Source organism: Anolis sagrei, chromosome 5 (genome assembly GCF_037176765.1).
Source record: "Anolis sagrei isolate rAnoSag1 chromosome 5, rAnoSag1.mat, whole genome shotgun sequence".
NCBI classification, from domain to species: domain Eukaryota; kingdom Metazoa; phylum Chordata; class Lepidosauria; order Squamata; family Dactyloidae; genus Anolis; species Anolis sagrei.
The window spans coordinates 143,259,063-143,276,507 of NC_090025.1; the positions used below are offsets into that span (position 1 = coordinate 143,259,063).

The following is a 17,445-nucleotide window of genomic DNA, read 5'->3' on the forward strand; positions in this document are numbered from 1 at the left end:
TAGTGTTGCTTCTTGTATTCATTGTACTTCATGCCATTTCAAGATTAAAATTAACAGGCTTGTGTATTTGTATGTGTTATGTGTGTATGAATGTTTAAACATAATGTATACATTTGTACTTTTACATATAGAGAAACACACAAAAGAGTCCCAGTGCTTATTAGCCATTTTGCAAGTCCTGCCAGAAGGATACTTACTACTAATTTTCTCCCTTTTCCCCCCATTTAGCTGGACAGACTCCTCCACGTCCACCACTAGGTCCTCCTGGCCCACCAGGTCCTCCAGGTCCTCCTCCACCTGGCCAGGTGCTACCTCCTCCATTAACTGGTCCTCCTAATCGTGGTGACCGCCCCCCTCCTCCAGTTCTATTTCCAGGACAGCCCTTTGGTCAACCTCCACTGGGCCCCCTTCCCCCTGGGCCTCCACCTCCAGTTCCAGGCTATGGTCCTCCACCAGGCCCCCCACCTCCCCAGCAGGGCCCTCCTCCGCCTCCTGGCCCTTTCCCCCCTCGTCCACCTGGCCCCCTAGGGCCACCCCTCACACTGGCTCCTCCGCCACACTTACCTGGGCCACCACCAGGTGCTCCCCCGCCAGCCCCACACGTGAATCCAGCTTTCTTCCCCCCGCCAGCCAGCAGTGGCATACCTACATCAGACAGTCGTGGTCCACCACCATCAGACCCGTATGGCCGACCCCCACCATATGACAGAGGTGATTATGGGCCACCAGGCAGGTGAGTACCTTTTTCCACTGACAGCATCTTTGTTCTTCTTTAAGAACTCTTTGGTCTTAAGGAAATAAAGTGCCCACAAGAGGTGTTTGTCAGTGGGATTATGCTGCAACATCACTGTTCTCAAACCTTTTCAACCTGTTCTCTTCTTATGCATGTGTTCTTCCTGGACCCCTCAAACTATCTGTTCTGCAATTGGCAATCCAGACATACTTCCTCTTAGGGAGGAAGAAGCTACACTAACAGTGGCATTAGAAAGTGAAAACTAGTAAGATATGTGACTGTTAATCCTAAAACTTTACAATAGAGAAATATATTTGAAACAGAAGAGCATCTCATACCGAATCATGCCCACAAATCCAGTATTTTGCTATGAGGTACTGCAATTCATAATTTTGTAAATAAGAGGAGGAAGTGTTCACTTGTCTTAAGTATTAATCCCTTTTTGGAATTAGGAATTCCCCTTCCCAAAGGAAGTACTACTTCACATTTTGAGAACTTGTAGGAGTGTTTAGGACTTTTTTTTTCCTTTCAGCTATGATTTGTTTGATTTTGCTTTAATAGTTGAACTGCATCTTGTGGAACATCTTTCTTGAAGATACGGTACTTTGCACTTGCTTTTTGTACATGTCCTGCCTCTGAAAGATATCTTGATCTGCAAAAAGTTGATAGTGCCCACAATGTGTTTAGTAATTTGTCTAAACTGTACAAACTTTTAATCAGTTTATCATAGAAAAGCCCACTGTATATTTCTTAGTCTAACAATTGCTAATGAAATTTTATTAGGCAATGGTAATCTACAGTTCCATATTGTCACTAATTTACAGTAATCTTGCTTAGGCATTCTCTGTCTTTATGCTGTTTCTGTCTTCTGTGTCCTTTATGTAATATCTCAGTAGTTTGTATCTTGATATATAAATAAGTATGTATGTGTGTGCATATAATATTGATTTGTTTGCATGATGATCTGTTAAATAATATCCTATAAGTTTTACTTAAATGTATTGATTGCAGTTTAGGTCATTTGTTGTTGAAATTACTGTCTAAAATTATAAACTGTGAATGAAGTGAAGCAGCATATTAGTAATTTTGAACATTGGGTGTAATTTCTTGAAAAAATATGCAGAGGATCACTAATAACAAGAATAAAAATCCGTTGTTTTTGTCTGTCAAGGTGGTGCTCTTTTAGACGAGGGAGGGTTGAGGGTGGTGAAAGCCAAAGTAGACCTCTGCACAGAATGTCCAGTATTTTCATGATGATCTCAACTACAATCCATAACTATATTTAAATTGTCAATTATATACCATAGGCGTTTCACTGGAAATAACATGTCCATAAGAGAACAATTACATATGCCATTGTATTGGAGACAAACGAAAAATAATACTCAAAACGCAGGGAGGTATGAATTTTTAGACATTTCCTCTTATGCTAAATCAGCTATAGGATCTTGATCCACTTCTTGCTCTTAAGAGGATAGTATTGCTTATTCTGCATTTTCTTTCTACCAGAAACACTAACACAAGAAACATTTTTCAAAAGCAAATAAACGTACATAATTTTACAGTGCTGGAAGAAATACAAAACACACATAGTCTGATATCAAATTCTGGAGCATGATGTCTTCTCCAGGTGCCTCAATCAAATTATGTACTTTAGATTAGTCCATACCACAAAGAGGAGGAAGAGGAAGCTGGGTAGCACCTCTTCAAGTACAGACCTATGAAACTTCAGCATTTTTGTTTTAATGCATAGAACTGTAGATGTCGCAAAGTTCAAGGGGGCACTTGTAGAATAAAAAATTAAGCACCTGGTAAAATGTGCAGACATCACACTACATTGTATTAAAGGCATGATTGTCTTAAAGAATATGGAGTGTTTCTAATGCTTGGCGACATTTATTCATTATGTGTATTAGAATAAAATGTTAATTATTGTTAAGGACACAAGTTTTTGTTAAAATTGATTTTGGGGGTCACATTTCTCTGTATCTTAGTTGCTTTGCAGCAGATTTATAAACACCCATTAAAGCTTTCTGAAGATGGAAAGCACTATATAAGTAGATCATCTGAAGTTTCAACACTTGTTACAGAGTAGCATTTTCTGTGATAGTGTACTTCTTTTTAGCTTGTAGTGTTTTGCACTGTAAACATTTTGGTTAAAAAAAGCTTTCTCTTACACATTGTTTTGCTTAAGGTTGCATATTATAATTGTACTTTGTTATCTAACTAGATGTAAAAGTTTTGAACTTGTGTGCTTACAGAGAAATCGATGCTGCAAGGACACCTCTAAGTGAAGCAGAATTTGAAGAAATCATGAATAGAAATAGGGCTATATCTAGCAGTGCCATTTCAAGAGCAGTATCAGATGCGAGTGCTGGTCAGTATATATTGTAAAGTGATTATTTGGTTCCATAATCTTAACATTTAAGAAAACCAGTGTGCACATTGAGGAATTTGGCTGAAGTCCTACTTAAAATGGACAGGACATAAAGGTTGTTAAAACCTTTGCACAAAGAGACATTAAATAAAATGCTTCATACTGGCCTAACTCTTCCATAACACACTAAGAGCATTCTGATGCAGTTACCATTATTCTTTCAAGGTGCAGTTCCAAAATGCTAATAATAGGAATGATCTTAAATACACTATTCCCTTTCCCATAATAGAGGAGGGTAACCTTTTTGGGAGGAGGGGTCGCACTGTTCTGCACCAGCATGTTTATTGTTGTAATGGTCAAAAAGCATTTTTTCTTTGAAAACAAGGCATGCCAGGAGCATATGTCTTTCTTTAAGTAAGAATTGTGCATTCTTATTGCATATCTTTGTTTTAAAATAAATTTCACATAACTTACTGTCACAGAACCTTTTTGGAGGAAGTAGTGGGGCTAGGGGAACTGAAAACATGTACAGAGGGAATCATACAGGCTAGGTGTCTCATCCCCTCCTCCCTGCCCTATGTATACTAGGTTATGTGTGTATACTAGGTTATGTTAGCTGCTGCCTTGAATATCAGCATAGAAAAAGCATAGGTGTGTTCACCCCATTTGCTGTTTATTAGATCTAAGCTTTAGGGCCATGATGGCCAACCTATGACACGTGTGTCAGTACTGACACGCGTAGCCATTTCTACTGACACGCACCTGCTGGATATTATTTATTTATTTTATGCCATTTTAAAAAATAGATGGGAAAGAAAGTAACTTATTCCATAGAGAGAAACTGCAGTAAGCCTCCATAGAATCAATTCCGCACATGCGTGGAAAGGGGCCACTTCCCTACTGCTCGCAAAAGCAGGCCAAAGCCCTGCCCACTCTTCATTCAAGTAAAAGCCCTGGGCAGGAAATGCCATGCCTCTTCCCTATATCTCTGTTCCCATTGGCCTCCTGGAAAGAAGGCTCCGCCCATTTCAAACGTTCCTGGGTCCACCTCTTCAGCCACGCGCAGTTCCTTTCTTCCTGGTTACATGATTTTTCTCTTTTTGCAAAGGAAATAAACCAATTGCAAAATAATATTGGTTTATTTAATTATTAAGTAAATGAATATTATTTTGCATTGTTTCCTAAATATTAAGGAGTTACATATTTAAATTAAATGAAATGATAAATAATATTACTTTTCTATATTACTCAAATATTTCAGAATGTCTTAAAGGAAATGGTAAATTGAATTTTTATTTGACATTTAATTTAATGCATTTTAATTTAATGCATTTTTAATATTTTTAATATATGCCTTAAATATATATATATATGCCTTAAATGAAATGGTAAATTAAATATCAAAATATTATTTTGCAATGTTACTTTATTATTATTGCATTATTATTATTAGAAATATATTAAACAGCATGTTAAATGCTAGAAATACATTTACATTAAATTAAAAATAAATAATATTTTGTTGGGTTTTTAAAATTATATTTTTATTAAACACTCCAAAAAGGATATTATTTAAATAAAGAGAGGTAGAACAACATAATAAGAGAGAAAGTGGGAATCACAATTATATTTTTTTGTTATTTAAACTAAATATTGCGAAATTATGGTTTTTTTCTTGAAGTGACACACCATCTGAATTATGCTCAGTTTTTTGGCAAATTTTGACACACCACGCTCAAAAGGTTGCCCATCACTGCTTTAGGGTGTTTCGATTCATGTTAGAACAGTTACAAAAAATGAATTTGATGTAAAAAAAAATCTTTCTGTTCTTTTTCACTTTCTAGCGGAGTATGGAAGTGCTATAGAAACCTTGGTGACTGCAATTTCATTAATTAAACAGTCCAAAGTGTCTGCTGATGATCGCTGCAAAGTACTTATTAGCTCTCTACAAGACTGCCTGCATGGAATCGAGTCCAAGTCTTATGGTTCTGGGTCAAGGTAAACCTTTTGTGTAGCAATGGGCATTTTGGATAAAATTCCTAATTGGGGTAGGGAACTAAAACTTAAAATTGGAATGTTTCATAAAGTATCCTTTTCACATTGCAAGACTTGTTTTTTGATTGAGAAAGTTAGTTTGTAATCACATAAATGTAAGTAGTATTCAATAGGGGTTCCATATCTCAGTATTATCTATTCTTAAATTTCGGTTATTACGATAAATTTTAATAATGTGATTCAAATGACCATCTACAGTAGAATTCCCAATTAAGTGTTTGGGGATTTCAGTTTAACTCTGAGGAAATGTCAAGTTATATTGTTAGTCCCAGTAATATAGTATTTAAGAAATTGCCTGCTTCCATTTCATATAAAAATACCCTTTTTTTAAAAAAAGAAAAGCAGCAGAATTATTCCCTAGTTATGTTTCCTGGTACTTAATATAGTCTAATCTTAGTGGACTACTTACTGTCTAGGAAAAAGACCAGTTCATTGTATCCACTTCTTGCAGCAACAATTCCCTAAGTGGGAATGCTGCAGTGCCACAGCATGATGACCCCCACTGAGCTTACCACCATCCATTACAGATGAAATATCCCCTGTAGTTCCTGCTCCTTTTTGGTTAAAGAGGGAATTAGAACTTTGGCACCATGGAACCCTGTGGGATGGTGGGGTTCCTTTCCTGGAGTGACAAGATGGAAGAAGCCTGTAACCACGTACTGGTTACATCCCGTATAGACTACTGCAACGCTCTCTACGTGGGGTTGCCTATGAAGAGTGCTTGAAAGCTACAAATGGTCCAACGATCGGCAGCCAGGTTGTTAACAGGAGCGGCGATCAGGGAGCACACCACTCCTCTGTTGCGCCAGCTCCACTGGCTGCCAGCCTGCTACCGGGCACAATTCAAAGTGCTGGCTTTAGCCTTTAAAGCCCTAAACGGTTCTGGCCCGACCTATCTGTCCGAACGCATCACCCCCTATGAACCAGTTAGGACATTAAGATCGTCCGGGGAGGCCCTGCTCTCGATCCCGCCAGCCTCACAAGCACGGCTGGCGGGGACGAGAGACAGGGCCTTCTTAGTGTTGGCCCCTCGGCTGTGGAACGCCCTTCCCGCAGATATTAGATCGGCCCCCTCCCTGCTGGCGTTCAGGAGAAGAGTGAAGACCTGGCTCTTTGAGCAGGCGTTTAATTAAGCAGTGCAATTAATTGATTGATCTTGGAACTTGGAATAATGGACGAGGAGATCGGATTATGACTTTACTGATGAGACGTGATGGATTAGTTATATGATGTATTGATGTTAGATTGATGTACTGATGTATTGTTATATTGATGTATTTGCCTTAGTTACTATTTTAATTGCTAATGTTCTGCACTTTGTATATTAGTTTGGTTGTAAACCGCACTGAGTCGCCTACGGGCTGAGAGAGTGCGGTATACAAATAAAGTAAATAAATAATAAATAAATCTGGCAATAGGACAATATCACTAAGACCTCAAATTGGGTGCAGGGTCTGAATGTGATGTCCAGACTACTGATGCCCACCTCATTGTACAGAAAGAGTATTGACAATATATGGTATGGAATCTCTGGTCCTAGGGCTGAATTGAATCCTCTGGTTAGGAAGATAAACACACCCTGATCCATTGAAAGCATTGTTTGGTGGTTGTGTACAATTCTAAAAGGTTGAATTGCCTATTAAATCTTTATTACTTGTGATAGAAAGTGTTTAGTGAAAAACATGCTGATAATTTTGGTTTCATCTTTTTTTGTTTTTGGTCCTGCTCACCATTGGAATGCAGCCTCCTATAAACCTTTTATTCAGCTCTTGGGCTGAAAGAGGTTCCAAACTTGTCCTCTGTATCTGAGGATCATAATAAAACCAGCGCTTTGAGGGTTTTTTTTTTACAAATTTGTGCCATTTCAGGAAATTAATGAAATAATTTCTTTTAGAAGACGTGAGCGATCAAGAGAGAGAGACCACAGCAGATCAAGAGAGAAAAGCCGGCGCCACAAATCTCGTAGCAGAGATCGCCATGATGATTATTACCGGGAACGAAGCCGGGAACGCGAGAGGCATCGTGACCGTGATAGAGACCGTGACAGAGAGCGTGACAGAGAACGGGAATATCGACATCGTTAAGAGGTGGGCATATCCTTTCTCAGATAAGGATTTTTTTTATCAGTGTTTAAATATTTTTACAGACTAATTTTCTGCTTTTGAATGTCTATCATCATTCTATTCTGAACACACTGTCTATAGTGAGGTACAATTACTAATACATAACTTGTTATTTTTCCACCTTTCTCACTCTTAGTTTTTGTAAATTTCATGAATGTCCTTTGTTCAATGTGTTTTTAAAACCTTGCTCTTTAAGATAACCAGTTCTGCTATAAATATAGCAGTACAAGCAGTTATTAGTGGTTATAGCTAATAAAAGGACTTAAGGATTTCCATAGGCCTGTTGCTAAAGCCCAGCCCAAAATACTTGACTAAAAGGAAAAATGCATGAATTTTGGGGAAACATGTAGCTGGGAGAAAATGCCCTTGACCTACAACTCCCATATCTTTGAATGATAGTAGCATGCTAATCTGCAACTCATAAGTTCTTAAATAGTGGCAGTTATTGAGATCGGTTGCTGCCATTTGTATAGTACTACAAGTTATGACTTCACACTGACAGAGGAGCCAAGTGCCCTGTTCTGTGGTCTTGTTTATATTTGCAATAAAACCACTTGCAGTCGGGCCAAAAGTCTCTTGCCATCAGTGTAGCTGAAACTTGATTTTATGTCTTGTTCAATCTACTGAGGTTAAATTCAGGTATCTGGTTGTGGATTTTTAAACAGTCCTTGCCAGAGTAATTCAAATTAAATAAATCATACACATTTTCAGTTCTTAAATTCCTATGTCTCTCAGGTTCAGGGATTGACTTCTCTGTTTTGAAGTGTGTCTGAACACAGTGTGGGTAAGTTGTAATTGTGTTGGTCTTGGACAAGGTCAGTGGGTGTTCCTGTGGCTATTGTAAACAATGCTACCCATTTCGGAATTTCCTAAACCCCTTTTTTAAATAAAAAGAAATACCCAGTGTGTTTCCCCAGTGTATAGTGTCAAATGGCTAACATTGCAAAACGCTCCTATAAATCAGTGGTTCTCAATCTGTTGTCCACGGATCACTAGTGGTCCCTGAGACCTAAACTAGTAGTCCGCAAAGCAAAGACCTTGTAAAATACAACTCCCAGGATGCCATCGCACTGAGCCAGGACAGTTCAATTTCATAGTGTGATGCAACCTGTGTTTTCAAAGCAAAACGTATCCTGGTTTACCATGGCTGACGTTTAAGAGCAAAGCCGACAGCAGCTTCACACCATAGTTCCTTTGCTATGTACTTTAAAACTCTAAATTAAGCAAGCCCTATTGTAGGGGTTTCCTGGTAAGATTTATTCTAAAGAGGTTTGCCATGGCCTTTCCCTTAGGCTTGCAAGAGTGTGACTTGCTCAAGGCAGTTTCCATAACTGAGCAGGGATTCAAATACCGATCTATCACAGACCCAGTTCAGCTTTCATATTACTATATAGCACTTGCTCCTGTTCAGTTTCTAAATCGGATTGTTTTCTTCTTAGCTGCTTTTAGAAGGCTATTATCATTCCATTGTATTTGTTAATTGTCATTTCCATGGGCATTTATGGACCTTTATTAAATGCTTTCATTTTTCTTTGATCATGCTCCTTCTGTTTATTATAGATGATTAAGTCCCTTTTGAGGAATTGTTTTGTATCATTTTTATTTTTGTAGTTAATATGTTTTCTGGCCCCAGATTGTTTCATTAGAATATCTAAATTCTTACTTAGGATTGTTAGATTAAGTAAGGGATGAATACTTGTCTTACAGGCATAGGCTCCAATGAAACACCATGATGAAAAGAAATGTTTACCAACTAGCTAGATTTTGAATGAATTACATTTCAATACTTATATGATGCATATTAATATTGTTCTTCACTATAGACTCATTTCCTTCTCCGGTAGCTTACTGTGAACTTTGCAAGTTGTTTTGATTTACTTAATCAGAAATGGGAGTTGTGAAATCAATTGAATAAATAGATGGAGGTGTGACCATTGAGGCTCACATTCTGAGATTGTATATTACCTTTTCAGGTTTTGATTAGGTCCTTACTTTTCACATATAGTCGAGCCAGTTAATTACTATGATCATTCTTCTTCATTTCACAGCAGGCAATGAGAAAAAATCCTAAATTTAGAGAGAGAGAAAAACTTATCTAGGGTGCATATTCTACATTTCCGGAGAAATAATTTCTGATTGGAATCGATACTTATATCTCCTGGAGGGCTGCAGTTTTATCATCTTAGAAGCTAATATGAACTTCACTGCTAGGCAGCATGGGTAATAGTAAAGGATAATAGGAATTACAGTCCAGTCCATACGGGGCTCCTAATTCCTATTGTAGCATTAAATAGAACAATCTTGTAACATCTTAAATCTTAACAAATATTTTTTTGTAGTAGTTCTGATTTATTAAGAACCCACTTTTCACACCAAGTGTGTTCTGTTTATTTGCATAATGATTTCAACAAGATAGTTAATCTCAGAAGTGTATTTTAGTATCAGCACCGCAGCTGCATATCCAAGGTAAAATACTCTAAAAGAAATTCTAGTTCTGCAAGTGCCTGACATCAAGATAAAAATAATATAATTGTGTATTCTGGGGTGAGGCAGGTGAAACCTAATTTTCATGAACGACCGTCTTTGTAATTGAAGGAAACTTGATATTATGTGGTAAGTTTGTTGCTAAATGGAAAAAGGCAAATATGCTATTGGCCTGCCCGAGCTTGCCTATAGTATCTAGAATTCCGGCCTGGATGTCAGATAAGAGGTGAGAAAGCTTATTAAAATTAGCCTTTGCTGACATACTCATTGCTTTGATCTTAACTTTGAAATTTCTGTAGCATCCTTTGATTAAACTATGTTATAGGGCAGTGATTCTCAACCTGTGGGTCCCCAGATGTTTTGGCCTTCAACTCCCAGAAATACTAACAGCTGGTAAACTGGCTGGGATTTCTGGGAATTGTAGGCCAAAACACCTGGGGACCCACAGGTCGAGAACCACTGTTATAGGGCAAGCTATTTATATTCATGAATTGAGAATGAAACAGTTCAAACAATTTGGAAATCATTCTTTTCAATGATATTTATATTTTGTGTGCTCAAAATTTCATAACCAACACTGAAGCTGGAATTAATGTCCATATATAACTTTCAATTATACAGTTTTTGATTGTAAATCTAGGCAGAACTGTGGTTGATTATTGATCTTATCATGTAGATGTAGTTCATTTGTTTTGGTTACAATCGGTAACGGCTTCCCTTAATAGTAAGAGTGGACAGTCTGTGGTTCTGTTGTTGAAAAGCAACATCCAACAATCCTAGCCTAACCAAAGATAGAGGTTGCAGTTCAGGACGGCACATTACACATTCTAGCCTCATAGCAACAATTAAGAATCTTCCCTGTACATGACCAAGGGTCCTATTCTAATCATAATTATTTGAAATCATTGGGATATTACTGTGTTTGAAATAAGTGTCACTAGTATGGATATTATATCTTAGCTTCTAAGCATAAGAGTTCACATACCTCTTTTTAGCCTCATAACATTTAGAATGAATTAATAAATTCAAAAGTATGCAGTTGAAAACCCAAAAGTGGAATTGGGTATTTAGAATAGCTGCCTTTCAAGTGAGTGTACTTTCATACACACTGGTATAGACTAGCACTGTTTCACAAGAAAATGAGCAGTAAAATGCTGTAAGGTACTACATGTCTGCCAGAAGCATTTACAATATATATAAATATCAGCTGTGTGCTGATCACAACACTGTAACAACAATGTTATTTAAAATGATCTTTGGTTTATGTAAAGTTGAAAACTGTCTCTCTTATAGCTGTATGTTGTGGACAGAGCCTTACATTTTATGTACTTATATAATTTGTATTATTTCGAGTTTGCAGAATTTATATATAGGATGAGGTTCAAAAAACAAATGTTATTTTCTGTGTTGGTTATAGAAAAGCAATTTTCTCTATGGCACACATGTTAGATTATCGGATGCATTTCCATGAGTTATGTAACATAATTTACATTTGCATATTAATCTAAAATTCCAGTACATTATTTTAATACAGTAATGTAACATAATTGATGGGTGGCTTTAAAATGAGAATTCAATTTTATAAATTATTTTAAATTAGTAAGAAGTTTACTGAATTGTTACAGTGTTAAATACCGGTCCCCTTATAAGCAGTGGTTTAAGTAGACATGTCCTTCTGGTAGCAGAATGACACAATTTTCCTCTCAGTGAATTAGTGAGTGATATTGAGCTAGAATGTATAAAGGATCTGTTGTAATCCTAACTGTAGTAGAACTGTTGAATCAATGAGATATACTTTTGTGTTGATTCACCTTTGCCACCAAATAAATGAGCCTACTCTAGTTGGGACTAACCAACAGTATTCTATCTATAATCTACTGAGTATTTAAAATATTTTACCATGAACAAAACAGTGATGCATTGACTTGGAACCAAAGATATTTCACCTTTCATACAAAGAGCGGTTTATGACATAGTGGAAGAGTATTATGTTAAAAGTAAGTCCAGACTTCGAAACAAATGCTTTCCCAAAACATTTTTGTGGTCTTCTAGAATCTGCAAACTATATTTTATTTTCCTTACTAATTCACTGTAACACAAACTCTGGTACATTGAAGTAGCACATTGGGGATGGTGTTCTCTAAGCTTTTGTGCAAGTGGTCATCAGACAGCACACATTTATTTCCTCTTTCTGCTTATAATTCTTTGGATCCAAGCCCCTGCCATTCAAGTTTACTGTACATTAATAAAGAATTGAATCTGTAGTTTATCTGAAATTGGCTGCACCTTTCTATATTTTTATTTGTTTATTGAACAGTACACTATTTGATTGCAAAGTGAGTTTTCATATGATTTTCATACGCTTATAATTAATTGATTATTTAATGTGCATTGACAATGTACTTCTGGCTACTACTACGTTATTTTGAATGTTTTCATGCAATTCTGTATTTTTGTTATGTCTTTTGTATATTGTCAATATAAACGTACAAGAAAATTGTGAACATATTACATGTACTTATTTTCTTGTACTGATCTAGAAATTTCAGCAAATTTTGTGTAAACAATTTGCAGATCATGAATAGATGTGTTGATACATACATCAAAAGTAAGACAGCAACATGAATATGTAGCAAAAAATCCAAATGATCACAAATCTTAGGAATGAAATTCAATCATGAAAACTGTAGATCATTGCTTATGATGAGCTACATGCTTTCGTGTTCATGATTTCTCCTGTCCATACACTTTAATTTGTAGATGTGTAATCTTTGACTTTTTCACACTTTGGGGCTGATATGATGTGGATTGAAAATGAGATAGCTAATTGGTCTGATAGATACAACTTGAGTTGACTTTATTTATAGTGATTTAAATTTTTAAAGTCAAAACGAAATTAATAATGCATTAAAGAAAGGTGAAGCATCTTAACATTGAATTGATATGTATGTAAAGTTTGGATTTCCATTTGACAAAACACTTATTTATACTATGTTCTCAAACCATTATAAGCAAAACGCTCATATTGTAAAATAGTATGAATGCGCCACAAAAATGTATTTTTGGTCAGGTTATACTAAATGTAAACCTTTAAAAATGTTCATATGCCTGTCTTTTTAATGTTTAAACACTTATGGTGCCTAAAGGACTTTGTTACAAGTCTGAAGCAATATAGCTTCCATCCCTAGGAAGGAATATTTTAATTTCCCTGTACATATGTACTTCAATGTGTGTAGTGGGTGTGCGCGCAGTGTCGGAACCTCCTTAATCTGCTTTATCTTGAAACATTGGATGTAATAAAATGAGCTATATGATGTAGGTCCAATCTATGAAAGTCCCAACATTCACACTATTGCATTCTGATTTTATACAATCTCTATGCATATTAAAGCATGGAACAGGGTAATAACATGCTGCATATCAGATGAACAAACCTATATTTGCTTTACTGTTTGTCCGTGATATCACTAAATCTTAATAACAAAATGGATTGGGTAACTGTGCTCAGTACCTTCTTCCATATAGATCAGAGATGGGAAGCATGCAGTCCATGGGTAAACACTGAGGCTCCTTTGTGGCCCTTTATCCTCTCCGATCCTCCGGTTTCATGAATTTTACCCACAAAAGTTTAGTATAACATGCTCTTTTGCCTAAAAATACTATTTGAAAAATGCCACTGTAATTTTAAAAGCTATTTGGAGGAACCACTCAAAAATAACTCCAAAAAGCAACCAGAAGTGGCTTCAGATGGCTGCTGAGAGTGACAGTTCAGCCTACCAGAACAAAATTAGGCCATTGACTGCAGACACATGCCTACCCTGATAGAGATGGACAGACACTATTTCTCATGCTTTTCAAAATGTTAATGCCTGCCATGACAAAAAGGTTGGAAATCAGGTAGCAATAGCTGAACTTGTCTCCTTTTCATGATACAAAATCAGATCTATTGTGTTTCATTCTTTTTGCTGAGTAGTTAAAGATAACATTAATGATAAAGGGCATATCATTATTGTGTATTTGAAATGCTCAATGTGGGAGATGATATGTGTTACGTCTTCCTGCTGTCAGATTCATTTATGGTATTGATTATGCTGATGCCGTTTGGAGCTAGTAATGCATCATCATGTAGATATGTTCACGTATGAATTTTGGCAAGTCTTTTGCTCTGTTTTGCAAAACATAAATTAGTGTAGTGAGCAATAATCCTGTGCATGTTAGTATTTTTTTCTGTTCAATTTGTGTTACTGTTTTTATGTTAATCCAGTTTTTTCATTGATTCTGCTTTTCATAATCATAAGTTGTGAGTATAACTTACATTGTTTAGTAAATACACAACAACCTGTTTTGGCTCCTTTGCCTTTTCTGGGATGACTTAATTTTGGAGAAATAGACAAATGACTGGGATATTTTATTGAACAACTGAATTTGAGGTAATTATTTTGCTTACTGTGGTTTGAGAACTGATTAATTTTTTTAAAAAAAGAATCAGCTTTGTTCATTTTATTGTCACACTCTTGAGTTATATTAGTCTTTGTTGTGCCTTACTGTGAATGTTGTTATGAGTTAAAAGCTGAACATAATTAAATTATGTCGTTTGGGAAGAATGAATGTCTTATGAAACAAACCCTTGTTGAGATACTTTCATTTACTGAGTGGGGTGAAGTTTGATTGAGCAACAACTTAATTGCCTCAACTAAGGTTATGTATGTAATTCTACTAATCTAGAAACCCTAGATAAAAAGAATTGCTCTTCTTACTAAGACAATGAATCTGTATAAATGGCTTCACCAATGTGGTTCAGATGTTTTTGCCCAAATAGCAAATTTTAATTTGGAAATATACCATACTATATTGAAAGTTTTTATTTAGCATAATAGAGAAACTAATTGGAAAGCCTACATTTAGGTAGATATACCCTGCTGGACAGGTAGTTAGATACATTCCTTGCCCCACAAAAAGTGGTTGATAAAGAATGAAAGAGTCGAAAATTTAAAAACTATATTAGAACAATGGAGTACATTTGAAATTAGATTTAAGTAGAAACCACAATGATTACAGAAAACTTAATGGGTACCAAATACAACTTCAGAATATTGTTCTATGTGTAATCACAAAATAAGTTCTTGTATTTTATGTTATATTGTCAATACTAGTGTTATACAAGAACTGTACATAATTCAATTTAATTTACAGACTTCGAGTTTAGAGAATAAGTAAAACACATATCTGAGATCTTGCAAATGTAAAAATTGACTAGTGTTTAGGGATTGTGTGGCAATAAGATTGCATGCCATTTCTCACAATAAGGTTTACTCCATCTTGCACAAATCCTCTCTGCCCTCTTGTCTGTTTGTCATAGCATAACATCATTACCAGTCAGTGGGCATTCCCCAATTTATGTGGACAAGCTGATTTAATAAATGTTTTCCAGTAAGTTTAGAAAAATCAAAAGGGTTTATTCACCCAGGTTTGATATTATAAGTGATCACTGTCAACCTGGTGCAGATTCTAGAGAGAAGTGATATAAGAGAAGATGGCTGGGTGAGTGGAGCAAAGCATGTGGTCTCTTGCAGTTCCTAAACCTTGTTTATTTTTGCATCTTCATTTCAGTGGTTAGTAAAAACTGATGTATGAGTACTCAAATGTTGTTAAGGTTTTGTTGCTGTCTAGTGAAGTTTTGCACAAATAAGCCTGAGATTTAAAATTCACACTGAAATCATTGGACATATAAAAATAATATTACAAATATTTAAGCACACGTTTCAATATGCTTTCTAGAATGCAAATATACTTTTGTAATGGAAGGAGATCTTCTAATACCAAAGTCATATTCATGAAGTTCTTGAAACCTCCTGAGATTTTTGATACAAATTTTAATAGAAACTTCACTGAATAGCAACATTTTTGTACAGTTAAAACACTGCAAACAAGTTCAAATTATGAACAAATGTTGACAGCTGTATTATATCATTTTGCCACAATTTACAGAATATTGATATCACATGGTGTAGTTTTTATAGATTGCTGCAGTGGAAGTCTAAATTCACTAATCTATTATCCACGGTGAAATAAAGAACAGAATGGATGTTAACTGATAACCCTTACAGTATTTTTCCATTAAGAAGTAATTAATTTGTGTATTTTTGGCCCTTAAAAATTGCATTCACTGCCAAGTGTGGAAAACTTAATAGCAGTTCTGCAGCTGTCATTTTCTTACTCTAAAACTGAGTTCTGCAGTTCATTGGCTGTTATAAATACAGTTTGATACATCTTGCTAATAAGGAAATAAGGATTTGGTTGTTACTAAATACACTATACCTAGACATTGCAAATTACTTTATATTAAAATTAATGGAATTTATAGCATAATCATTTATACTGGTTACATGGATTTTATCATCTAGATATTATTAAAACTATATGGGAGGGGAGAGAAATATCTCAACTTTTCATTACTATCATGAATTTGTTTTCTAATCAAAATAGTATTAGCAGTAAGAATGACAGCTGCATGGTACTGTATATTCTGAAATTCTGGATCCACATGCTTACACTTCCCAATATGTACCTTTGCAAATAGCTTGATTTTTTTTAAAAGTTATTTTATAAAGGCTTTTGGAAAATTATGTGAACTACTGATAACTTATTGCTATGGCATTTTTAAACGTATCATTTTAATTGAATCAAGTTAGTGCCAACTAGAGTATATTCACTAAATCAGTGGGTTTTTATGAGTGTTAACAAGCAACCCTATTCACTGTTGTATCTTCTGCACTACACAATTACAGCACTTTGTGACTACTTTTAATGTCATGGCTCAATCTTATGGAATCCTTGGTTTTTTAGTTTCATATTCAGAATTCTATGCCAGAGAGCTATATTGTGCCATCAAAATACAAATCCCAGGATTCAGTGGGATGCTTCCATCACATGTAAAATGGTGTGTAGTTCCATAATTGTGTAGTGTTGCCTAACCTACCACTTTGAAAGACAGATGATTATTGTACAGCTTTTGCTTCATGTGAAAGCAATCATAAGTCTGTCAAAGCACAAAGAAGGGTTCCCATATGAGCAAAGCACTGTTTAGAAATGGTTGCTATCCATGGATATGGTGTTAAAGATGTTTTTTTTTTTGCTATAAATATTTGACAACTGCTTCACATGATTGCAAAAGGCAGCCACATTTTATCCGACTATTGCTTTTAAATATCTTGCATGACAGGGAGAGCCAGTGAATTGTGGGTGCAAGCCATGCACTGAACAAAGCAATATCATACACACACCTACCTTATGACAACTTTTCCCCATTTGTGCTAATTTGTATGAATTAGCTACTAGTTGTTTATCTACCATTGGCTCTGAGTGTGAACAAAAGCTCTACAACAGACCTGCACAATCTGTGGTCCTCCAAGTGTTTGGGACTCCAGCTCCCAGAAGGCTTAGACCTGACAACCTCTGAGGATGCCTGCACAGATGCAGGCGAAACATCAGGAGAGAATGCTTCTAGAACATATAGTCCAAAAAACCTACAACAACCCAACTTAGCTTGTCCAATGGTCAGGAATTCTAGGAGCTGAAGTCTCAAACACCTGGAGGGCCACAGGTTTTACAGGCCTACTCTACAGCATATTTGTAACTTCCCTGTGAGATAAACTGGTGGCTTTCAATTTGTG

The 17,445-nt window shown here is 36.0% G+C and overlaps 1 protein-coding gene across 4 annotated transcripts in view; it reads left to right on the forward strand.

Annotated features, from left to right (window-relative positions):
• Positions 1–17,445, forward strand: part of CPSF6 (cleavage and polyadenylation specific factor 6) — a 39,015-nt gene that overhangs the window by 16,006 nt on the left and 5,564 nt on the right. The window contains exons 6-10 of one of the 4 annotated variants that reach the window (XM_060777476.2): positions 229–733; positions 2,041–2,133; positions 2,995–3,110; positions 4,955–5,108; positions 7,060–7,252. In XM_060777476.2, the coding sequence (XP_060633459.1) occupies positions 229–733; positions 2,041–2,133; positions 2,995–3,110; positions 4,955–5,108; positions 7,060–7,249 (1,058 nt within the window). In that variant the 3' untranslated portion in view covers positions 7,250–7,252. The remainder of the gene's footprint in view (positions 1–228; positions 734–2,040; positions 2,134–2,994; positions 3,111–4,954; positions 5,109–7,059; positions 7,253–17,445) is intronic. The other 3 variants (XM_060777477.2, XM_060777479.2, XM_060777480.2) reach the window with 3 other exon arrangements.